At 59.2% G+C, this 24,791-nt stretch overlaps 1 protein-coding gene across 1 annotated transcript; it reads right to left on the reverse strand.

Moving 5' to 3' along the window:
• Nucleotides 1-24,791, reverse strand: KCTD5 (potassium channel tetramerization domain containing 5). The gene is made up of 6 exons (XM_045784780.2): nt 24,492-24,791; nt 14,233-14,341; nt 12,442-12,533; nt 10,504-10,599; nt 7,739-7,864; nt 1-1,915 (listed from the first exon to the last, which is right to left on the reverse strand). The coding sequence occupies exons 1-6, from the start codon at nt 24,741-24,743 to the stop codon at nt 1,886-1,888; spliced, it is 705 nt and encodes a 234-aa protein (XP_045640736.1). The 5' UTR covers nt 24,744-24,791; the 3' UTR covers nt 1-1,885.

Here is a 24,791-nt window from a genome sequence, read left to right on the forward strand (position 1 = left end):
ACTTTGTCCCCAGGGCCTGGCTGAGGTGGGGGACGGGCGCGTGCTGCTCTCGTGCACCAGCCCTGGCCCCTGCAGGCCCCTCAGGCCCCTCACAGGGTGGCTCACCGAAAGGCCCCCCACGAGCCCAGGCAGCGCTTCTGGCAGCCGCCTCTCCACGCATCTTGAGACACTAACAGTTGTTCTCATTCATAAATACACAATTTTATTTGCTATTTTCAGGGGAAACTTAGGCATTAAACTGTAAGCTGATAAAATACGGATACCTAAAAAAGTATAAAAGTATAAATATCCCCTTAGAATAAATTTTAGTGAATTAAGTCTTAATATCTTTAAATTAAAAAACCACAAGCCTATCTATTATGTCAAGGTCATAAATCAAACGACGCTACGTGGCCAGCAGCGCCCACAGGTACACCCCGAGGCCAACGAGGGGATGCCCCGCCCCGGGCTCACCGACAGGACGGTTGCCGGGGCCTAGATGTGCCCTCTAGAAAGCTTGCGATGAATCTAAAGCCAAACATTTAACAACATACAAGAGACCTTACAGAGAGGAGGAGGTAAGTCCTGGGTGCCGGAGAACTCGGTTAATCAGGTTATTGGCAAAGAGGAGGGCACAGGCAAGAAGCCTCCGGAAGCACTGGAAACTAAGCACGCCCGAGCCTCGGCCCCACTCGGCGGTGGTCAGAGTGCACAGCGGCCCTGGCGAGGAAGTGGACAGCTGCTCGTCCGAGCCACCCCCCACCCCCCCGACAGCCAGGAAAGGTCTGTCCTCAAAGCATGCGAGCAGCGCTGTTCATAGGGATTCGAGTCGCTCCAGTGCCATGTTCCGCAGGCAGAGCCCGTGCAGGTCACGTGAGTCTCAAACACCCCAAACCCAAGAGAGAACTGCATAGTTAGACAAAGAAAACGAGCGAGCCGGCAAGAGGGAGAGATGTGTGATGCACTGTAAACATCCGGTTTTCAGTGTGACCTGGAGTCTCAGCTCCGGAAGCCAGGTGGACAGGCCTCCCGCCCCGACCTCCATCCCAGGTGAGACAAAGGCACTGACGAGCAGCAGCCCCCCAACAGCCCGCAGCCGGGCCGCACCAGACAAACCGCTACCTCCCTTCCAATGACTTAACACCTCAGTCCAAAATGCAGCAACACTTGTAGGCATTTCTAAAGAGTAAAAATGCTGGATAGTCCGTCCACACTGGGTAAGAAGGGATGCAGAGTTCTCTTGCCTGGAAAATACAAGTGGAGAAGCCTCGACTGTTCCAGGTTGGGTCAGGCCGCGGGAGCCTGGCTCTGAAGGAGGCCAGGCCTCAGGGCCAAGGCCTGGGAAGTAGTGAACACACGGAGGCTGCCTCTCTCAGGAGTCACCCACTGGGGCTGCAAGAAACTGCCGACCACTCCCGCCGGGAAGGCAGAGCAGACTCCCTGACCCGAGGACCAGGGCCTGGTGGTGTGTGGGTGACCAGCGGGCACCCAGAGCCTGGGGCCTTGGTGCTGCAGCCACTTCCTACCAGCAAGGCCCAGGCTCCGTCACAGACTGTTTATGTTAGCACCAAGAGCGCTGTCCTTTAAATGACCTTCGGTGATGACAGGGGTTGGCTGGAAGCATCCTGCCTCAGGCCCATGCAGCACGGGGAACACCGCGCGGAGGCCCCCGTGGGGACACCCACCTGGCCAGCATGCCTGCTCCAAGTGGGGATGCCCGGCCTCAGACAACTGGTCCTGTCTCTCACCGCCCACCTCAGAGGCAAAAAAAAGGATCCACACCCAGATCTCTATAGAGAAATTGTCAAACCCAGGTTTCTTCTCACGGCCAAGCTTCCTCCACATGGCAGATCGCTGCAACTTGGGGCAAGATAAAATGTTTCTTCAGCTGTCAACACTGTGCTTCTCACATCCTTGAACCCCGTTCTTGCAAAATCTGAAAACGCCAAACACAAACAATGAGGACCCAGGGGGTGGATGGGGCTGCAGCCCATGGCCGGCTGGGAGCCTCGAGGCCCTGCAGCAAAGCACCTGCTCCAGGAGCAGGGCCCAGGAACCCACGTCCACCTGCAGGAGGCTCCGGGGGCTGAGGAGGCCGGCACTGAGGGTCAGGGGCAGAACAGGCTGGGAGACCCTTGCTGTGAGGGTTGGCCAACCCACCCACCTCCTGGCCCTTGGCCAGGCGTCCCTCCAGATCTCCATCCCAACCCACGGCAGACACATACGCCCCCGCCTCCCACCACAGCAGCTGGCCTGCTCCCTACCAGGCGCCTCTCGGGGCCACCTCGGAGAGGCCTGAGACGTGGGGGTGCAGGGACATTTGGAACTTGGCTCCTTATAAAGCACCCAGAGGTCCCTGGCAGCCTCTCCCCCAATGGCCGCCCCTGCTCTCCTCCTGCAGGTGCCAGAGCCCACCTGATGGGCACCAACTCCTGAGTTTCCAGCATAGCTAGATCATGGGCTGCCACATGCATGCACCATCGGGGTCCCAGGGTATCAGCAGTCCCGGCCTCAACCTGCTCTTCATCCTTGCCCCATCATAAACCATGTCCCCTCAAGCCGGCCCCATCACCTCTACACCCACCAGTTCAGCCCACACGTGGCCTGGCAGGCCTCACATTTTGCTTCTCAGTGCACTGGCCTCCTTGCCTCAAGGGTGCCAGCCCCTCTGCAGCCTTGCAGAGCCCACTGCCCCTTGGCCACCATGCCTGTCCCTGTCCCTCTCTCCCCTCCTCGGCCCCAGCCTCCCTCAGCCCTGAGCACGGGCTGATACCTACAGAGCTGAGCCCCATGCAGCCCAGGCAGAGGGGACAGGACCACCCTGTGTCCCTGGGTGGGGGCTTCAGAGCCAACAGATCTCTTGTGGTTTCGATCGATACGTGCACTACGGCTGCTCAGTACCATGTAACCACTAGAGATGCCCAAGTCGCAGCCTGGCCCACCCCAGCCAAGGCCAGTGCTGTATGGTGGCCCACGGCACTGGCCATGCAAGAGCTAGTCCCCTTGAATTCCGGCACTGAGCCAGATATGGCTCTGGGGAAATTGCTTCTGAGCCCCAGACCCAGGGACAACGTGGGACTGTGCCCTGGGAGGGGCCAGCCTGCTCACACCATGTCCAGGCCCACATGGACCCTGTGGCCAGAAAGCAGCTCACGGCCTCCCAGTGAGGCCCCACCAGTCCCTACTACCTGCTCCCAGTGCAGGATGGTTGCCCAGAGCAGCAAGGCCACAGGCGCGGGGGAACCAGGCACTAGTTTGCCAAGGGCTTGTTCTGAAGCACTCAAGTAGGCCCAAGTTCTTGAGGGCCACTGCAGCCTGTGCCCTACACACCCCTGCCAACCCCTGGGCCTGTGCCCTGAGGGCTGTGGAACACCCGGCTGGCATGGCCTCATGCTCTCCTGCCCTCTGCGCCCACCTCCTGGACCCCACTCCGCTCCCTGTAAGGTGCACCTTCCACTGTGATGGAGAGCAGCGCCCCGGAGTGAACGTCCGTCCTCAGCCCAGATGGCCCCTGTCAGAGTGATGTGGTCTTGGAGGGGACCCGGGATGGTCACACGGAGACCCCTGCCGTTCCCAAAGTCTGGTCTCAGCCCTATCATCTATGCTGTTTGTAGGGCAAGCTGGAATCTGTGGGAGCCCGTGAAGAGCTGTCCCTCCCTCATGGGAGCCCGGCAGAGGAGAGGGAGTGTCTGAGTCCACCGTGGAGAGGATAAAGCCCGTGCAACCAGGACGTGGCCTGGAGAAAGGAGACCATACTGGAGGGGCTGCCCCTGCACTGCCCCCGCCCCCCCCCACCCCCCGAGTGAGCTCCAACAGCTGTCTCCTACTGAGGACGGAAAACCAGTCCTAGACCTGTGGCAGTCACAGCCCTTCTGCCCAGGATGGGCTCTTACCTGGGCCACGTCCCACAGCCGGGCCTGAGCCGACCACAGGGACCAGCTGCGTCCCTTAGGCGGCACCCCCTCAGACGGGTCCAGGCAGGGGGCCACTGCCTCACTGTGCGGAGCCAGGGCTGCTGTGAGACCAGCCCCTCCTGCCGCCCAGGCGCCTGAGTTAGGGCCCCCGAAGCGGCTCCCACCGGCTCCCCCAGCGCCCAGCTGGGCTCCTATCACAGGCTGCGAGCCGCGCTCACCGTCCAGCCGGACAGGTCAGGTCAGGCGCCTGCTGAGCACGCGGCGCAGCCGCTCCGAACAGATGTGCGCCACAGACACGAACCACGCGTCTGCTTCCAGAGACTCCATGAGGAGAGTAAAACACCGCCGTGATTTCGGAGGTTCTGTACATACTGAATCAATAGTATTAGCTTAAGTTCACATTTCTCTTGACTTTCTCAACGACAGGTGGATTCGTGCTGCGTATCTCCTGGACTGCGCTCATCCAGACCAGGGCTCGGCAAACTGTCTCCGAGAGCCAGGGACAAATATTTGAGCACTGGTGGATCAAGAGGCAAAAGTGAAAATGCTGTATATGTATATAAACACCAAAAAGTAACTAAAAATGTAAATGCCACTCTCTGCAATCTCCAGTCCAGACCTCTTATGGCTGGGCGGTCATTTCGGGGTTTGGCTGGCCACACGCCTTTCCCGACATCTCCCAGGGCAGAAGCTGAGGGGCCCCCATCTGCATGGCTTGGCCCACGACCAGGGCATTGGGGGGGGGGCCTGGAGGGAGCAGGGGAGCCCCACGGATGATGCGTGGTTCTCCCACCTGCAACCTGCCCTCTGCTAGTGGTGAGCACAGCTGGGCTCTGGACCCAGGCGACGGGAAGAGGGACGGGAGGCTGCAGGGATGTGAGCGGTAGGTGGGGACTGAGGGAGCGTTTGTGGAGCTCCTCATTGCAGGGCAAACGGAAAGAAGGTCCTCACAAGACTCCTCTCTATCAGCACCCCTCTCCTGAGGCTCAGGGGAGAGCACAGCCCTGGCTGAGGCCCTGAGCCCATGGCAGAGCGACAGGAGGGCAGGCCCGTGTCCTTGCCCACGGACATCCATGGTGATGAAGTCGTTCCAAAGCCCGACACACAGGGTTCTCTGGCAGCCCAGCCAAGGCCCCGATGCCACCCACGCAGACATCCTAAAGGACACAGACGGACAGCCCCTGCCCCACACAGGCTGGCTCCACCGCACATCTACAGTCAGCTTCTAGCGCGGAAGGTCCTGTCCACCACAGGTAACGGAAAGTGGAGCGGAGGAAGGGCTAGCGTCAAGGAGACTAAAGCGAGTGGTCAATGAAAGGGTGACGGAGCTCACCATGACATTTACACTTAATCTGAGTCATCCCCATCGTGACCTGTGTTCTCGTCGTCACTCTGGCTCGGCACACAGCATGCAGCAAGGGAGAAGAAGAGAGGGCACCGTCAGTGCAGGCTGGGAGGGAGCGGCGGCCGGGGAAGCCTGCCCACAGAGACCGAGTCTGCCCACAGCGGCGGCAAGCGTGGGCGCTTGGGGGCAGGAACCCCTCTGTGCCGGGTGGTGAAGCAGAGACGGGCTCATCTCTGTGCCCCAAACCCACATGCCCAGACGTGCCATGGAGGAAAACACGGGGCGTAGGCGTCTCCTGCGCCCCATTGTCCTCAGGCCTGGCACTCCCAAGATTCCAGACTTTTCCCTCTCTCTTTTTAGTAAAGACCTGGACCTTGTCCAAATAGAGGTGTGGCCTTTGCTGCTGGCCCTGTAAAGGTTGTGACCTCCAGGCCACATGGGTCAAAGAACGTGATAGGGGTGGGCTCAGTTGGCCAGGGGATTGGAAACGGATCAGTCATCAATCAGTTATCAATCGATCTTATTTATGTCACCGAGAGCAGTAAAATCCCTGGACAGGGAGGCAGGGACATCCCTGGTGGGCAATGTTCTCTGTGTGCTACCACCTGTCCTGACAGGTCTCCAGGCCTCGGCCCCACGCCCTCCCTTCTGGACCGGAGCCCTCCCTCTCTGCTCTTCTGACAACAAACCGTACCGCAGAGTCCCCTCAGTGAGTCCTGCCAGCAAATCTCAGACTGGCAGAGGGGTCTCGGAGGCCCCTGGACTGGCGGTGGCCTTGAAAAGGGAGGCTGACCCTCAGCGCCCTCCGAGGTGAGCACTGCTACAACCAGGCTGCGCACGACGTCCCCAGATCACCACCCCCAATCCAGCCCCACGGTCTTCCGCGGCGTTCTGGAGGCCCAGCCACGCTCCGCCTCCTGGGGAGCTCCTGCCACCGCCTCCGTTTAGAAGACACAGTGGCTGCCACACTTCAGACCCAGGTATTTTTGGAGAGAAAAACAGGGCACGTTTTCAAAAGCAAAGGGATTCGGGGTCATGCCTGGAGCTCTCTTACAGCACAGACGTAGCCTTTCTGCAACAGAAAAGCTACCCGAGGGCAATGAGCTCAGGTGGCCACCCTGGTAAAGCACAGCCATGAAAACTTTTCAGGTTCAGAAAGCAAAGCTTTTAAAAACGAACAACTCCCACAAGAACGCTGCAACTGCTCAGAGAGATGTGCCTCCTTGCGAGACTAAGGCTCTGTGCGTGGGGCGGTCACTTTCTACCCCAGACTCAACAGGAAGCACAATCCTGGACAGGGAGGTGGGGGAGAGCCCTGACACCACACGTGCAGCTATGGCGCTGCAGGCCAGGGCAGGGACACCCGGGTGCTGGACAGTCGCCTGTCGTGAAGACACAGGACTTCTTCATGCCGCCATGAGCCCCGTAAGGACAGCCACCAGGGGAAGGCTAACGTGCATGGGCACTCTGCTGTCTGTGCCCAAGCCCACACCTCCAAGGAGGGCCCGAGAAGGGTCACACTGCAGCTCTGGGCTGGTGGCATCGACCAGAGGACACCTGGGGGGCTGAGAGTGTGAGGAAGCGTCAGGAGCCCCTGATTTAACGTCATCAGTTATGATCCTCTGGGCTCTGGACTTTCCTGCACTCACTCAAGTACCCCATGGCCCTGGGCCCTCATGGGGGTGCCCGCCAGAGCCCCGTCCCCACCTCCTCGGCTCCCCTCAGAGCTGGCTGCAGGGCTGGCAGGCCACCGCCACCCTCCGAGGCCCAGGAGTCCTGCCGGGTGGAGCCAGCCTGGAGCAGAAGCATCTGGAGTGAGTGACCCCAGAGGAGACGCCAGCTGCTGAAAATAGCTGGCAAGGCTGTCCTGTGTGTACCCTGGCCGCTCCTGGCCTCCTTGGGAGACAGAAGCACCAATGCCCAGCAGGGAGCCAGGGTACACACAGGGACGGCCTGGGCTGAGTCTGAAAATCAGAGCTTCTGCAGGACCTGCTGTTCCCTTTACAAACCAAACATGACCCCCAAGACGTGAACGGATGTGGCTAAGGCAGGTGCCACTTGGGGGAACCCACTCTCCAGCCTGGATGTCTCAAGTCCCCAGAAAAACCCTCCAAAATGGCATCACTTAAAAGACAAGCTTCTGGAAACAACTCTGCCTGTCCGAAGAGGTATGCGCAGCGGGAGTGGGCTGCAGAAGCCACAGGGGCTCGCCTCAAGGGGAGGCCCCTGTTCAAAGACCCCTTGCTCCACCACCTGCAGCCCACGTGACCTAGGTGTCCTTGGGGCTCTGCTGATGCAATCAGGCAAGAACTCTGTGACGAGGAACGAGAGCACGAGGTGGACGAGCCCTCAGGCAGCCTGTGCAGCCGGAAGCACAAGGACAGGGGGCCCCACTCTGCCTAGGGCACCCACCACCTCACAAGCCCCTCCGCAGGCGGAAGCTGGAGGGTCCACAGCTGTGCCCAGCTGGCCCAGCACCCGCCTGCCTGCAGTCACCCACCTTGGCTTTCTCACTGGGCTCACTGGTCGTGCCGTACGGGGAGTTGTGTAGTTCCTTGGAGACCACGCACAGGAACTCAGCCTGGTCTTCGCTCCCATAGTTGTAGGAAGAGCCGATGCTGACCAGCTGGGAGGAGACAAGAGCAGCCCATGGGGGCGAGCGCAGCACACGCGTCCAGCCCACCCGCCAGCAGGGAGACTCCAGCCCGTGAGCCCACGTCAGAGACAGCCGGCACTCGGGGAGATGAAGGGACAGGTTTCAGCCAAGAGGTTTCTGATGAACTCATGGAAAAATGAGATCCCCAAACAGTCGTACATGGCACAGACATGCGCACATGCCACCCCACAAGGATACCACACATGGACAGGGCATCTCGGCTGGAAACTGAGCTCTCTCAGAGTTTCCAGTGGGGCTCACAGAAGAGGGGGGCCTGGTGCTGGGAGGTGGGGGGGCAGTGGCGGCCGGCTCAGAGCAGGTGTGAGAGTCGAGGCCTTGGCACAGGCTGAGTGTGTGTGCACTGAGGGTGAGCTCGCAGGGGAAGCCAGAGCTGACCTTCTCCCAGCAGGGCTACTAACCGAGAAGGGCACACAGTCTGGTGTGGGGAGGGGTGGGGTACAGGGACTAGGGTTGAGGAGCCTGAGTCTCAGAGACGGATGCGGGCAGGCTGCGGCTTCCGCACACCTCAGGCTGAGCTGGTGTGGGTGCCACCCGACAAGGGGACACACTCCAGGCTGATCTGCCTGCTCCAACCTACCCCAGAGCCACCACGGGCTCATGTGCTTCTAGACGCAAAATGAGTCCTCACACCACCGTGAGGCTTTCCAGGGCAAAATATCTGAGCTGACAAATGCCTTAAAGGGCCCTCACCCTTTGGCTGCACACGCTGGAGAGGGCCAGGGGTGGGCACCACGGGAAGCAGCGTGGGAAGGACGAGAACAGCATGGAGGCAGCGGGCAAGGCCAAGCAGGGAGAGTACACAGGCAGCGCAGCCTGTGTGGCCAGAGACGGGAGAACACCGCGGGCCAGCCCGGCTCCCTGCCTCTGCAGAGCCGTGCCCTGCCACCTGCAGACCCTGGGGGTGGCCAGCCCTGTGAGCTGACGGAGCCGCAGATCTGCACGCAGACCGTGTTCTCACAGGGCACACAAGCCTCTTCCAAACCAACCTCGGAACTTTGCTCTCACCTCGGCGCTCACCACTGGCTGACCCCGGGCTTGGTGCCAACACCTCTCAGGACTCTGGGCTCTTACCCTACTTTCCACAGCAGTCCCAGCTTCTGCTTCTGGGAAGTAGAGCATTTCTCATCAAACGGGACTAGCTCTGGAGTTTCGCTGGCAAGAATCAGGAGGCGGACATCCTCCAGGGACAAACTGGGCAAAGCAGGTAAGACTCAGGAACAAGAGAGGAACGTGGCGTGTGTGATGGATCTGGGATCCACCCAGAGGAGCTAAGCACAAAGCCCTCAAGCTGAGCACAGAGAGAAAGTGAGAGGCCCACGCAGGAGGCAGGAGATTCTCCCTCTCAGCCAGAGGACTACAGAGGCGCTTCGCCCCTAGCGAGGGAGACCAGTTCAACACCCTGATCGGCGCCTGCAGCAGCCCCCATCTCCCCAGCCCTTCTCCAGGCCGCAGGGCGAGGGAGAACACGAGGGGCATGGGAGGGGACCTCTGTCCCTGCACGGTCTCTGGCACAAGTGTAACGAGCTCAAATGCTACCTGGAGCCCCAGCACGCAGGCAACACTGTGAGAGGACACAGAGAGCAGCCTGGTGGCCGCCGCGACCAGCCACTTACCCTGCTGCCCTGCCAGGGCCCCCGAGAGTGGAGGGAGGACACACACTGCAGCTGTCTTAGTGACATTTTAAGGGGACTCCAAGTATGCTGTACAATACAATGTTTCAAAACACCCAAAGAAAAGGTGTGGCCTTAATTAGACGGGAGGCTGAGGTGAGGCCTGTAATTTCCCACCCTCTCTCCTGGCAGGACCGCTCACCGCAGCCAGAACCTGCACCAGACGGAGGCAGAAAGCTCTGAGGCCCAAGGCGGCCTGGCGAGCAGAGCAGTTGCGACCTGGGCCGGGGGCTGGGCAGGGTCACAGGTCCGAGCCTTAGTCTGAACCTTAGTCTGAACCTGCCTGAGGGACAGGAACGGTGAGCTGTTCGTGCAAAAGGCACTGGCCAATCAGTGCGCATCCCGGACGTGCTCCCAGGCCCGCGGCCAGTGGGCTGCAGCTGCACAGGATGGGGGCCCGGGCTCCATGAAGGGAAGGAGCACTCCCACGTCCTCACCCAGGCCGGCAAAGTGGAGGGCACAGCTGCAGCAAAGCCGAGGGCAGGAAAGGGACTGGGGGGCCACAGAGAAGCCCTGCTAGGAAGGGCATCTGTGCCAACCGCAGCACAAAAGAGCCCAAGCCACCATCTGCTCAGCCAGCACGGGAGGGGCTGCAAGGGGACGGGAAGGTGGGGCCAGGCCAGGATGCACTCAGGCTGTCAATCCCACGCACACGGAGATGCCAGATGGAAGCACAGAGAACAGTCTCTGCAAAGCACGGGCCTAAGTAAGAAGGAGAACTAAGGGAGCAGGGTGGGGGAAGCGGGGACAGGGACTTTGGGGAGGGGGGGCCCTATGAACAACTCCACCTGTCCCACCTGAACACCCGTGACCAATCCAGTCATGACAGGGCACAGGCCACGGTCTGCGAGGTGCTGGAGGACAGTGACAGGCCACCCCGGGCCACCGATGCCTCATTACTGGTCCCTGTGGCTTTACCTGCTCGAACTTCCAGCCATCAGACATGGTGGACACCATCTGTGTGAGTTCCTCTTCCTGACACTGCAGCACACGGTACACATGCTTCACCGGCACCTGTGAGGGTGACAGCCACGATGAGATGGGCCCCACGCGCCCCATGACACTCCTGCGCCCAGCCCGGCAACCCCGTCCCTGGGCCAATGTTGGGGATAGTCCCACAGGGGACCCAGGGGAGGCTAGCGCCCCTCGGGCCCAGGTCGCGGTGCACAGGGCGACCCCAAACACATCCAGCAAAGCAGAACAGGCCAAACAGCTGTTTTTCTCCTCTTCATCCACCGTCAAACATTATTTCTAAATTGCAAAATTCAGTGAGTCATGCTCCTGAAATCCCAATGGCACCCTGAGCTAGACATGAGCACGTGAGGGCTGTGGACGCGAGTGAAGGCAGCTGGGACGGGACAGCGGGAAGGGCCTGCGGAGCCACACACGGTGCTTGGACCCAGGCCCTCCCCTGGGTGAGGCGGCTTCTGAAAAGCTGGTGTGCCAGCCGATGCGGCGATGTGCCCTTCCACCGACCTCCACTGAGCTGCGCCAGGCACGGTCTCTGGTGCGGAAAGCACCACGGGGACTTGCCCGCCAGCAGGCTGCCCTCACAGAGCTGCTCCTCCAGTAGGAGGCGGCAGCACCGACACAGAGCGCGAGCACGACCGGGGACCTCAAGGCAGAGGCTCAGGCCACAGTGGTCACAGCCGAGAGGGCGCTGGCTGTCACACAGCCCCAGTGCCCTCATCTGTGACAGGGAATGACACCAGTGCTCTCGGCCTGGGCCCCGAGGAGCAGCTCTTCTACCCCCACCATGCAGAGGGGGGACACTGAGGCAGACAGGCCTCAGTGCTGCAGGTGTGGGTCATACTATTTATTAAGTGGGGTGGCTGGGCAGAGGGGAAAGCGGCAGCAAATGGCCAGAGATGACCGTGAAGCCTGTGGTCGGGTCTCCTGCAGGAGGGAGGGCTGGGGGCACTGCGGCCTGGAGCAGCCACTCTGAGCAGCGAGGCGGTCAGCCAGCCTCTCACAAAGACCAAGAGCTCTAGCTCGGGCCTGCTGGACACCCGGTGGGAGAGCCCACAATACAACGGGGCACCAAAGGCCAGGTGGGTGAAGACTCCAGGTAATCGAGGCGGGTCTGAGAGCATGTCCACTTCACAGCAACCCCGGGGGAGCTGCTCACTGGGAGATGGCTCGCTGCTCTGCCAGCCAGTGAGGAGCTGATGCGGCAACAAAGACTGATGCCTTAGCCCCTTCGGCACCTTCCTCTGCAGAAGATGCCAGACATGGCCTGCTTCAAACTCTGGCCTAATGCGCAGCAGAGGACTGGCTCCAGCACTGCTGACTGGCCAAGCACACATGGGCACCACATGGGGATCTGCCTCAACAGGCGGGTACACAGAACGCTGACTACACCCTTCTCTCCCAGGAAAAGAAAAGTCTTTGTGGAACCTACACTGCCCTGCAGGACCCCACCTCCACCATTTACCCCTGAGCTCACTGCCAGCCACAGGCCCTTTGCACCTGCTGCACCCTGCTACAATGCGCTCCCTGAGATGTCCACAACCCATTCCACATGGGAAGCCTCCCTGTTCTCCCTCCCTGGACTTTCCTCCCTGGCACTGTTTGTCCCCTACCCCTGGAGTGGGGCTCCCTAAGGGCAGGCTGGGCAGGAACGGATGAATGTGCCCAGCACGCAGGCTACGGTGCCAGTCCGCAGTGCCACAGGAGACGGCTGAGAGCAGGCTGTCAGGCAGTAGGATGATTCCCGAGGAAGACAATCACCACAGGGACGGCACCAAGGCTGGGCCCTCGTGCAGAGGGTGCCCCTGGTCAGCGCCAAGGGAGGGAGTGAGCTGGGCCTCCATGGCAGACCTCAGAAGCCGCAGGCGTATTAGTCACTGGTCTTACCTGCGATGTTTTGCTGTCTCGTTCTCTAATTTTGTCCTTTACAAGTTTTATTAGTGAGGTGATATTGTAAAATTCCGCTTCCTCCAACACTCCTAGAATAAAAAAAAAGTAATTTTCACCAGATCCGAGAATAAATGTCCTGCACCTGTTCCTCTGCGGACCCAAGGCCCGTGCCTGGCCCGGGCCCCTGGCAGCTCCTCAACCCCGTCCCAATGGACCCTGTGCAGACACTGCTGGCTTTCAGTGGGGCGCCCCGGGATCATGGGCAAAGGGCCCATTTCCTGAACACACTCCTGGCATGTGCCACTCCAGGGGCCAGCTGGGCATACCGTTGCACATGCATCAACCCCGAGCTCTGCCCTGGCCACCCCTGGATGGAACCCGGAGACCTTCCTTCTGTCGCCTGCGGGCCACCTGCTGCCTCATATGAGGCCCGGGCCTGACAGATGGCTTCATGCAAGTCTGTCACTTGGTGCGCCTCAGTTTCCCCATTCAGCTGGAAGCTGGGATGGTTGAGAGGGTGGCTCCCAGCTCCAGGACTCTGGCCAATTAAGGGCTGCCTTTCTTCCCTAAGGCTGCCACTTGTGTTGCACCCGTTTAGGGAATTTCTGGCCCCAGGACCCCTCCTGGGTATTCTGGAAGGGCCGTGCTGGCCGCCCCGGCCAGGCCTCGCGCTGTGCAGTGTCCCCGCACCGGCAGCACCGGCAGCTTGGGGCTGCGGACTCTGTCCTAACCAGGTCCCCAGGCAGCACAGTCAGAGGGGGACCTAGGTGGTGGGCAGCTGCACCTACGATGTCTCTTCTCAGGATGGCATGTGGCCGTGTACGTGACAAAATGCAGGCTTGGTGCTATGCTACCTGCTGTCCCCCTCAGACCTGTGGGTGGGGACAAGACGCCTTGCGAGTGGGCACCAGGATGCTGCAAGCGCTGCACTCTCGGGGCAAGCAGGGGATGAGGCGGGGCAGCAGGGGCCTGTCCACAGCAAGCCGCCCTGAGAACAGGCTGTGAAGTGCAGCCTAGAGTGGACGGCTCCAGCAACCGGACAGAGGAAGGCGCCCCAAACAACGCAAGTGCACGTGTCTGCGGGGGGCCCCATCAAAAGATGCGGGCTCGGGTCCGGAGACCCGGGAGAGGGGCGGACTGCGAAGCGGCAAGAGCGCCAGGAGTGAGCCCGTTCAGGCCCAGCGGCCACTACAGGACCTCAGTCCCGGCAGGGCCAGAGCCCACATGGAATGGAAGGGCCTGGACCTCCCAGGGCCCCCTGATACATGAAGCACCCTACTCTCTGCACCCAGCGCTGCACCGTTTGAAAACAGAACTCAGAGGGGAGGGTGCAGAGGCGCCCTGGAAGGAGAGCCACAGGGCTTACCCGGGGGCGACGTCCGAGACCGTGTGAACCAAAGTAGCCGTGAGAGTGGCGGCCTCCCCGGGCAGGAGCCCCAGCCCCAGCAGCATCGCTAACTAGGCTCCTGACACGGCCCAGAGCCCAGGTGACCCGTTCCCCCCTTGACAGCAGTCCTGATGGCCCAACTCGGCTGTGAAGTCTTTGCTTCCAGGAGGAAGATAGGGGACGAGGCAGCCAGCAGCCCTCACCTCCCAGAGACAAGAGCCTGCTGCCCCGTGGGGAATGGGTGAGAGTCAGCCGGGAGCCAGCGAGGGGACGTAGGCACCTGGGAGTTCTGCAGGGGAGGGTGTGCCGGGCTTGCTCCTCGCAGGGCGGCTCGGGCTCAGAGGGGTCTGTGTCTCAAGTGACCAGTCAGCCTATCCCCCGGGCCCCTGTCCCCAACTCACCTTCCTCTGCGAGGTCTTTGTTAATGACCAGCTTCCCATGTCTCAGGTAGTTCAGCACGGGCCCAAAGTAGGTGGGGTCTCTGTCGATTAAATAGGCACCAGTTTCATCCTACAGAGAAGAGAACACTGTGAGTCCTGCAGGGGAAGGCAAGGACCCCTCAAGTGACTCCAGGTCGGGCCACACGGAGAGGGTCGTGTGTGTCCCTTAACGCAGAACCAGACTGCACTGTGGCACTTCAGGGAGGTGGCTCTGCACGCCTCTGGCAGTCGGCAGCCTTGCACCCTCGTCTGTCACCACCTCAGGTCTAGACCTTTACTTACTCAGCAGTGAGGTGACTGTGGCTGAGGAATGGTTCAGCCTCCACGCATCTCAACACTGCCCAACACGAGGGACCTCACACAGACTCTCCTCCCAGACACCCGTGGCAGGGCCTTCTCACCCTGGGGAGGGGGTCAGGGGCACAAAGAACAGGGACTGTGTGAAGAGGCCTGTCTTCCACTGCAAGGTGGCCCCAGGGCCTCTTAGGGATCGCTGACCAAAGGAGCCACACCCCATGGGCAGTGGTTCCGGAGTCTGAGCAATCTACAAAATAGACCTTCAGAAGGCGCTTCTCCCATACTCGGTGGCCCCGGTTCCTCCTGGAGGTGCCCGGGGCCTGAGTCCTAGAGCCTTGTGCCCAGCCGCCAGCAAGCTTCCATTACAGCCAGGCCGGGGGAGGTGGACACGCCGACCTGGGCATGAGCATGGGGGCAGTCCCTGAAGGACACCTCCACAGAGTAGAGCCACAGCAGTCTCGGGGGGAGTGACAGCACCCTGGGATCCACTCCAGGCCACAGAGCAGACTGCGTCAAGGACACTGCATATCTGATGTGGGTATGTGGGGCAGGGCCCGGCCCAGGCTGCCTTCCAGGGGGCAGGCCTGCAAGAAAGGCCCAAGCAGCAGCTCGCTCTATGCCAGCGCCTCCCGCAAGCCCACCTCCCTTCCCCGTGGCCCAAGGGAGGCCTCCCTCTGAGACACCAGGGTAACTCCATAAGTCAGTGGAGCAGTCAGTGTGGCGGGCTCCTGGGGGACCCTGAGCAGGAGCATGACCAGCTGAGACCACAGAGGACAGTGTGTCAGCATCGCTGTAGCGGCGAGCATGGTGGTGGGAGTACCTGGAGCTCTGGGATGTGCTGCCTACGACAGCAGATGGACAGATACAGGGAGGCAGGAAGCATCCCGACCGTAAAGCAGTAGACCATGTCAGGGCCCTACTTCTCAGCCGTGTGTGGCAGAGCCTGGAGGTTCCAGGGGCTTCCCGACGTCCACCACTGCAAACCTGCTCTTCTTACGTCAAGTCAGTTAGGGTTCTGGATGTGAGTGTGCTGGGACCTGGAGCCTTGCTGCTCAGTGGGCAGGATCCGGGCACTCAGCCCAACCTCCTGCCAGGACAGGCCACTGCCTGCTCCCCTGCGGGCTTCTGTCCCCCAAGGCGCCAACCCAACCGCACACAGACCCCCCGCATTCACCCTCGTGCTCCACCCCACCCACCTAAGGAAGCACCAGACACTGTCCCATGGGCCCCGTCTCCTGTCTCTCTGGACGCCTACTCTTCTCCGAGCAAGACAAGGACCCGTGGACCAGTCTTCTTACTGGTAAAAAGAGGCCATAAAGTCGGGGGCTGATCCCCACCCCCACCCTCACACACGAAGAGAGACCAGTGCACACCACCAAGCTCAGAAATGATTCATCAGCTCACTGCTGCCTCGACAGACAGCTGGCAGAAGGTCAAGAGGAGATGGGGACAGGGCTCATGTCTGCGCTCAGCGCACCCCAGTGAGCCTCGCTGTCACACCGGGCCCAGGCCCCTGCGGACCCAGACTAGGGGCACAGGAGGGGCATCATCACGCCGTGCCTCCACCGCGCAGAGAGGCCTGAGCTCCGGCACATTCTGAGGCAGTGCGTGCTCAGCCCAGTGGCCGTCTTCACGATGGCTCCAACACGCTGGCCCTGAAGGGAAGCACAGAGCCCTCAGCCTGCGGCCGCCTGGAGGCCCACCCGCCTGGACCCAGAACGGCGGGGTCACTGAATGGCCCTGCGTGGCAGGCTGTGCCCGGGACGCGCCACCCCCACCAGTGACAAGCCAGTCTGTCCAGCCCGGCTGCCGCCGAGCAGCACGTACGGAAACTCAGGAGCGCCTTCTTCCACAGAGTCCCGCCAAGGCTCTCTGGACCGGCTTCTTCTTGGGGATTTGTTTTGATTGGAGGGACTCCGAGGTTAGGCGGGGCCGGGGCAGCATCAGGACGCATACTCTGACCCAGGCTCGTCACAGGGAGGTATCGACTTCCACACCAAGTGCCAGGGGCCCGACACCAAGCCCCAAAACTCCACCAGGCTTTACCTTGGGCTGCTAGCCAGGTGATCACAGACCATCATTTGGACGCACACAGGCAGGCCCTCAGACTGCGGCCGGCACACCGACACAGGTGCCAGGGGTCTTAGCACCTCAGGTACCGTGCTGGGCCTGCAGCCCCAAGGCCTCTAGCCTACGGCAGAAATAAGAAAAACACACCACACAGAAAAGGAGAACCAAACAAACAAAAAACCCCAATTCAGAATATAAATCTTAGGCTCACTTCTGCAAAAGCCCAGAGAAAAGCATCTTGGTGCCATCTACACTGGCGACTGGGGGACCGTGGGGGCGCGGCCACCGCCACACCACGTGGATATCACCCGGCTCCGCCGTGACAGCACGTACAGGCAGGACCCTGGTCTGCTCACACTTACAACGGCAGCAGGGAACGGGAGCAGGACATGCACGCTGGCTGGTGGCAAGACTCCCAGGTCCCTCGTCTCCTCTTTCTGTCCTGTCCTCAATTTATACAACAAGTGTGTGCTACATTTGTAGAGTGGCAAGCTCTGTAAGTTTTTTGGTGTTTTTTTTTTTGGTAAAAAAGCCAGAATTAAGACTGCTTTCTTGACAAATCATTTCCCTCGATTGACCTTCCCCACTTCTCAGTGAATTAGCTTTTGACCTACTTGTGAAGTGCTGGCTTTAAAAATATACGTGTACCTTAAAGACTTTAAACAGAGGAAGCTGGCCTTGGCTTAGGAATATGTAATGAGGGCCAACTCCCCATAGGCTGTCAGTCCACACGCTTGGAGCAGGGCAGCCCGACGATGCCCAGGTCGGCTGGATCCCACTGCTAGTGGGCCCCACCTCCAAGGCTGAGCTACTGGTCTCCACGGGAAGTCTGAACCCTGCATCCCTAAGCTCAGGCTGCTGGGCCACTAGCCCCAGGCAGGAAGAAGGCCAGGCCACAGAGATCACGCCCTGGCCACAAGTCCTGTGAGCACAGTCATTTCTCCGAGAGGAGCCAGTGGGCAAAGGCAGGGCCAAGTCCACATGACATGCTCTCCCAGGAGACACTTAACCTGCAGGCCCGACAAAGGGGGAGACAGAGAAGACACCCTGATTTGAAACCACTCCCTCCCTTCTCCACCCTGCCGTGTCCACTCCGTTCTAAGCCCACCCAGCATCCTTAGCCCACATCGCTGGTTAGGAAACAATGCTCCGCAAGGGGCAGAAACACACCTGCATCACTTGGTGAACAGCCCCTGAGACTGAGGTTCTCCCTGCCTGCTCTGCACCCAGAAGTAAAACCCAGCCGTTGGGGTCAAGGGGCAGGATCGAATGCACTGCTAGCAAAGCGCCATGGATAAAGTGGGGGCTGCTCGCTGCCAGGGGTCAGCCGCTCCTGCAACATAACCACACGGTCCTAGAAGTGGTGATAAGGAGGGAGAGTGAGGGATGTGAAACTCTCACCAAGATTCTAAATGGAAAAGAACTCTGCTGGCCTGAGAGCTCTCTATGGAGCGTCTGCACTCGGCCCCGTTCCATCACGTTCGCATCCTCCACAAACACACCAGGAAACAGGACTCCACCACCACTTTGTTGTGGGGAGAAAAAGCACAGCCACTGGAGACTGGAAATGAAGAGGGCTGAGTGTCCTGAGCTATACGGAAGATAAATTCTGTCAAATCTCCCCGTTAAAATCTAAATGTAAACGCACAGAATTCTCTGTGCACAACATCTGCAATCAACCTAATTAGAAATACTTAGCTTTTACTCTGAAATTATCCATTTTAAGTGACTATTCCAAATTCGCACACAAAACCTTCAACCTCCACTCTTCAATTTTTTGTTTTCTAGTTTGTCAAACCCTCCGTCCAGAAAAGGCCTGAGACGTCATCAACTACAAATGATGCTGTGGAGACCCAGAGACCAGACAGACCTGTCTCAGGCACCGGGATTCGCCGGGCCAGGCTGCCAGGAGTGCTGGCAGACTCTGACTTAGCGTTCCCCACACAACCCCGAGTTGCCCCGTGTGTGCTGAGTTCTGACACACTCTCACAGCCACCCGGGGAGTAAAGGAAAAGCAGGGCTCTGGGCCGAGGTGGGCTGCATGTGTCAGGGTTCCAGATCATTTCCAGCCTTGGTGCCGGCCCTGCCAACAAACACCCTCAGACCTCAAATAGCACCCAGCTCCCAGGGCCCTGACCCCCAGAATGTCCCAATTTAGGATGACATACACGACCCAGATGAGGCTCGCCCAGAAGCAAACAAAAGTGCCCGTGAGAAAGGACCCACCCGCAAGGCCCCGGGCTCCTCTTGCGGCAGACAGGCCTCAGATTCAGCCACGGTGGGTCCCACAGGGCCCCAGGAATCCACGGGGGTGCTTCACAGAGAACCACCCAGTGCGGCAGGACCGGGGGCACTGAGAGCAGACGCCAGGTCACCTGTACACACACAGGCACAGGTGCTGGGTCACCCTGGGGCCAAGGGACATTCCTGGGCAAGGTGCTGAGTGGACGAGGCAGCCCGAGGGCCGGCCATCCAGGTCACAGCTGCTGTGAACACTTCTGTCGCAAGGCAAGGGATCATCCATCTGCCAGGATTTCGCAGGTGTTCCCCTCCTTAGACACAGTCCAGTCTCAGAACACTTGCACATAAATCCTCTACACAGGTCACACCACTGACTCTGATACAAAAGTGCTGGCGCGAGAAAGTCCACTAGCAAGGGAAACAGGCGGGAACCATGCTCACCTGGAGCAGAAGCACCAGCACCACGCAGGACCGCCCCGGGGTCCCTGGCTGCAATGCCCCTCCACTGCCTCGGAGGCGAGGCCTCCTCAAGCCTGGAGGCTCCAGGCTCTGGCGCGCCAGCCACTCAGTGCCAGCAGGCAGGACCCCGCCGTCCGGGGCGCCCTGCCAGTGGTTCACGCCTCGCCCACTGCTCTCGTGAGGCCCTCGAGCCCTCCCCGCCAGCTGTCCCCACAGCCACCGCCCTGCTGGCTCCAAGGTGGCCTCTGCTCTCTCCTACACTCGGCCCTGCTGGCAGATCTGGTACAGAGTTCATCCTTCCTTCTTGCTGGGGCCGAAGGGCAGGCCCAAGGCTCCTCTGCTACCTCACCGCGCCCGCTCCCTCTTCCTGCCCACTGCCCAGTGACTAGGCTCGGTCGGTGCCCCTGCTGCCTGCCTGTTACCTGCTTCAAAAACCTACCTCGATCTCTCTGCTGGAGCTGGCCCAGCTCATCACCTCCGGAACTATGGCCACCCAAGCCTGACTTGCAAAACCGGGCCAAGATCCTAGAAGCCCAACTGCTGAGGGAACTAGAACCCACCAGAATGCGGACGATGGGAAGAGACACTCGTGCACGCCCACACGTGGATGCCTCAAGCCCATTCCAAACACGCGCGCCAATGGGACGGGAACCCTGGAGCCGCATTCTCCAGCCTCCAAGACCTCAAGTTTCTTGCAAACCTCGGTGGCTGCCCAGGAAGCTGTGTCCTGCCCCCACGGCGCAGGCTCCAGTCTCCAGGGCTGGGAAGGCTCGCTGGGGCCTGTGCTCAGATCAGCCAGGAGCTCTGGGGGGACTGCGAAGAGGCCGCCAAGGAAGGACGGGAGACAGGAGGGCCAGGCTCTCAACACTGCCCTTCGAGGCTGGCTGAGCAGGAGCTCCCTGCTGGTAGTACCAGGGTTTGTGCATGTTCAGAGATCGCGTAAGAAACAGCAGCAGCAAGAACAAATTCTGAAGGGGAGAGAAGAGCATTCCTTCTACTAACAAAGTGGAGACTGCCACGGGTCCTCTCCGATTGCTGCAAGGACCCAGCACGGGCACTGGGTGGAGGTGGTGTGACCTGAACCACCTTCCTAAACTCTCACAGCTCCACGGTGACTAAGGCTCAGAGAGGTGTCCCAACTTACCCCAAAGCCGCACAGCGAGTTAAGTTCTGGTCAAAGTCAGGCCCAGTCTCCAGTCTCACCCTGCCACCAGAGAAGATACTGCGTCTCCCCAGTACCTGCAGCACACCAGCGCCAGACCGGATGTTTCTGAAGCTCCGCAGTCCGGGGAGAGTGCCCTGGCCATGCATAAACCTCCCCGGGTGCAGAGCCAGCTCCTTTAAAGGACTTTAAGGACTGCTGAACTGATGCGTCCCTGGAAGGGAACTGTGAGCACCCACTCACAGGTGAAAGCAGCCACAGACACCCTGTAAACAAGTGGGCACCTCAGTGTCCCCAAAAAACTCGATTTGCACCATCACCAGGTGGGCCACAGCATTCTGACCGGCTCTAAACCAAGCCTAGTCACTGTGCAGTGGGCAGAAAGAGGAAGCTTTGCAGTGACAACCATTTCCTCCCAGGCTGCCCTCAGATGGCTGACAGTGGGGACAATTGCAGGCCCAGGGCCTGTGTCTGATGCCCTGAAGCAAGCTCTTCTCACTCAAGGCAAGTCCTTTCTCAAGACATTGTGGCCTGGACTCTCGCGGGCTGCTTCAGGTCCGGGGGGCCGTCCAGTTAGGTGCACTGTGGAGATGTAACGTGGGCTCTGCCAGTAAGCACCTGCTGTACCGGGGAGGGGAGCAGGGGCCCCTCCCTCTGCTCGGGTCCTAGACCAACCACGGCACGTGGTCAGGGCTAAGAACACGCTCAGAGCCACATCCCCGACCAAAGCGTGAAATGAAATACCCCCGAGTCTCGGGACGCCCACTCCAGGACTCAGACAGGACGACTCGGCTCTCGTGGGTGCCCGGGATGCTCTTCAGAATTCGGGAAGTTAGCCTTTCGCCTCTGATTTAGTTACACGGAACATAATCTGCTCTTTCCACTCTAAGGATCCCCACTTCTCTTGCCAAGCAACTTAAAAGTTTGTACTTCCACCCACATCCCTCATCACTTGGCCGTGTCTGTAAAATCCCTTCCACTATCTTTCCAATCCTGACATTCTTGCCAACACCAACTACACCCGGAGTGAGCACAGGCCAAGAGCTGCAGGTGACAGGTCACCAGACGCCCTGTGATGGCCTCAGCCCTCAAAGACCCATGGACACCACAGCATCTGCATCTGCAACCCCAAGGCAGGACAATGGCCCCGTCAAAGGACAAAAGCTCAGGTTTTCTCAGGCAGAGAGGGAACCCACCTCAAATCCTACTTAATCTGAGTACTTTCCAACCACCAAACAGCAGTATTTCCTGTTTCCCTTTTAACTCCTAAAGCACCTCCACACTGAAAAGGGCTGATTCACCCCTAAACAAATGCTAAGCTGTTTTCATTAATGCCTAATGGGCCAGGTACCATGCAAAGCAAAGAGACTTAACCCAAATGAATCATACATCAAGTATTCACAAAGCACTTCCGGGAAGGAGTGTCACACCTGGCCCGCCCCTTACAAGAACCTGGGAGAAAGATGACCCAGACAGCAGGGGAGCAGATGCTGAAATGAATACCCCAGACACAGCCCCGCTGGTGGAAGCCCCAGGAGGAAGTGAGAATTCATACTTGGGCGTCTATAAAGAGAACCGCACAGCAGCAATGGGCCCAGAGTCAGCACTGAGATAAAAGGGTAAGGGTTTGGAGCCCAGAGCTGGTCCCACGCTCAGTCCTGAGAGGGAACATGGACTTTGGTGGAGGGGGACCAGTTGCAGCCCCACTCCCCACCCTTGCTAACAACCTGTCTGTTGCCTGCTTCAGAAATCGTACCATCACTCCACCTCTCCCACAGGCTTCTGGGGTGTTTAAGAGCAAGCTCCAGGCACTCTCCCAGTGAACTTCACTTCCACCCATCAGGTTCCCGAAAGGTTTCTGGTCTCCCCTCCCTTGGGACAACTCCCCCTCGAATCTCCCCACCCAACCCGTATCCAACCACCAGCTTGCTGGAGCCCAGGAGCTCAACAAACACTAGTTAGGTGCCCAGCAGGAACCTTCCACCAGGTCTGAGATGACTGGACATCTGCCAGGTATGCTTTCATTCATTTTAACTATGAAGTGAGGTCTTCGAGGTTTTTACAAGTGAATCAACATCCTGTTTCTCTTCCATCATGTAATAATCACTGGCCATCCCACTCCTCCAAACACCCCTTCCCCTCCGCCCTCGGCCTACGCTTCCTCACTCAGGGTCTAATTATCCAGGAGTGAATCTCTGGGACATTCTTTCATCAGAAGGGGGGGCGGTGACACTGAGAAGACCCAGTATCTCACACGTTGTGTTTTTTGAGGTAAAGCACTCTTCTACCTTGACTGATGTGAATCAGCATTACTCTTTCTGGTAAATTCCCATTACCCGAGACAAAAACTCACCCTTATTTACTATCAACTATCCTACAAGACAGAAACTGTATCTGCTGCATTACCTTCATGTTCTAAATTTCACTCTCACAATTTGGAAATCAAATGTGGGTAAGCCCACGACAGGGACAAGAAGCAACTGCAGCAGATACCTTCTGGTGGGTTAATTACCAACCCCAAAGGGCTGTTACTACAGGATAGTTTAAGTCGTTCTGAGACAGTAAAATAAAGGGACTGTGCAAGCTTAGTTAATTGGCTCTGAATCAATTGTTTTAATGATGAATTAAGAGATTTTGCCTCAAAAAAACCAAAAAAAAAACAAAACAAAACAAAAAAAAAAACCCAAAAACCCAATGGACAAGGGCAATTTAAAATCTGATTCAATATACAAAACAGGAACTCTGGAGTAGAAACCCAAGTGAATGACCACTGTGGCCCAGTGTTTTAATACAAACAAACAAACAGTAAAACATACTCCCTCACCATAAAAGGAAAATCACGGCAAACAAAAGCCTATTTCTGTCCTGGAGAGGACTGCCATTTTCTGGGAGGTCAATTTTCTCCGAGTGGAGAGCTTGGTCAAAGGAGCAGTGGGAGCAGCTGGGGGCAGCGGCGGCACCGGGGCGGCGGGGGAGGGGGGGAAGCGGACAGGGACGAGGGACGGGGTCTGGAGCGCTGGCATCTCAAACCCTGATTTCTGCCAACGACAAGTGGTCTTATGGTAACTCAGGAGCTCCTGTTTCCTGATCGTAACGTCATGCCACCCTGAGGATGGGCTCCGTCAGCCTTTCCGAACTTGAAGAGGGAGCTGAATCTTTCTGGGAAGACCTACGCCTGGCAAGCATTGAGCCGGCGAGGCACAAAGCCAAGTGCAATTATGCACACTCAACTGAGAAGACCCAGGAAAGTTAGAAGGTTGAGATCGGCCTGGGATAAATATAGGTAACAACTACTCTTACAACAGAGCCTTTTCGGAGTTTCAATCCCTACAGATCCTGAGCAGCTCTTCCTCAGCCACACACGTCTTAGAAAGATAATAATCGAAAACAGTTTCCATTATGATCTGCACAACAGTACGAGGACTTAATGGAAGACAAGCTGCAAACCAACCGAGAGACTCCGACCCTTTCGGGAGGGCAGTGGGGACGCAGCCTGAAAAAACATTTCTACCTGGTCCCTCCTTGTCACCCCTTCGTACGCGCAACCGTCCCTTTGAAGAATTACTCTATGGACGGCCCCTTCTGCGAGCGCGGAGTGGGCGCGTGTTGTGGCTGTAAACGACGGAGCGCCAACTCTCTAAATGCAAGTCACTGGGAAAGGCAGGTCACCCGTGTCAACCCCCCCACGCCAACGTGAAGTCAAACGTCTGGAATGCGAGAAGATGAGAAGGAGGCCAGGGCTCTCCGATTCCAGGGCCACTAAGTACACGGGGACACAGAGGAGGCGCTCACACAGCGGGGCCCCAAGAGAACCTGGAGGGGAAAGAAAGTGGATCCACGGCAAGGTCCGGGGCGTGGGGAAGCTCCGCCGGGGAGCGGAGAGGGCGACAGGGAGCCGAGGCGGGCCGACCGGGGGTCCTCGAGGGCGGTGGGCGCCCGGGCACCAGCCGCGGCCTCGCCGGCCCGGGACAGGGAGTCGGGCGGCCCTCACCTTGTCCGAGTCCAGGTCGGGGTCGGCCTGGCACAGACGGTACAGGAAGGATTTCGGGTCCCGGCACAGCGTCTGCCGGGTGGTGAGGAAGTAGGTGCCGCCGACGTTGAGCCGGACCCACTTGGACACGCCGCCGGGGCGCTGGGCCAGGGCGCCGAGCCCCGCGCTGCAGCGGCGGCACAGGCCGGCCCCCAGCCCCGCCCCGAGGCCGCCCGCAGCCGGCGGCAGCAGCTCGCAGTGATTCTCCGCCATGATCCCAGCAAGCCCCGCCACAGCTCCTCTCCACCGGAAGCGTCCGGC

The sequence above is a fragment of the Ursus americanus genome, chromosome 2 (assembly GCF_024610735.1).
Source record: "Ursus americanus isolate L20-20 chromosome 2, mUrsAme1.1.p, whole genome shotgun sequence".
Classification (NCBI taxonomy): Eukaryota; Metazoa; Chordata; class Mammalia; order Carnivora; family Ursidae; genus Ursus; species Ursus americanus.

What these genes read in the sequence shown, in the direction of transcription:
- KCTD5 (XM_045784780.2), bottom strand. Translation starts at nt 24,743, where the DNA reads ATGGCGGAGAATCACTGCGAGCTGCTGCCGCCGGCTGCGGGCGGCCTC. An exon ending in CCGACCTGGACTCGGACAAG is followed by an intron (nt 14,342 to 24,491) that starts GTGAGGGCCGCC and finishes TCTTCTCTGTAG; the next exon opens with GATGAAACTGGTGCCTATTT. An exon ending in CAAAGACCTCGCAGAGGAAG is followed by an intron (nt 12,534 to 14,232) that starts GTGAGTTGGGGA and finishes TTTTTATTCTAG; the next exon opens with GAGTGTTGGAGGAAGCGGAA.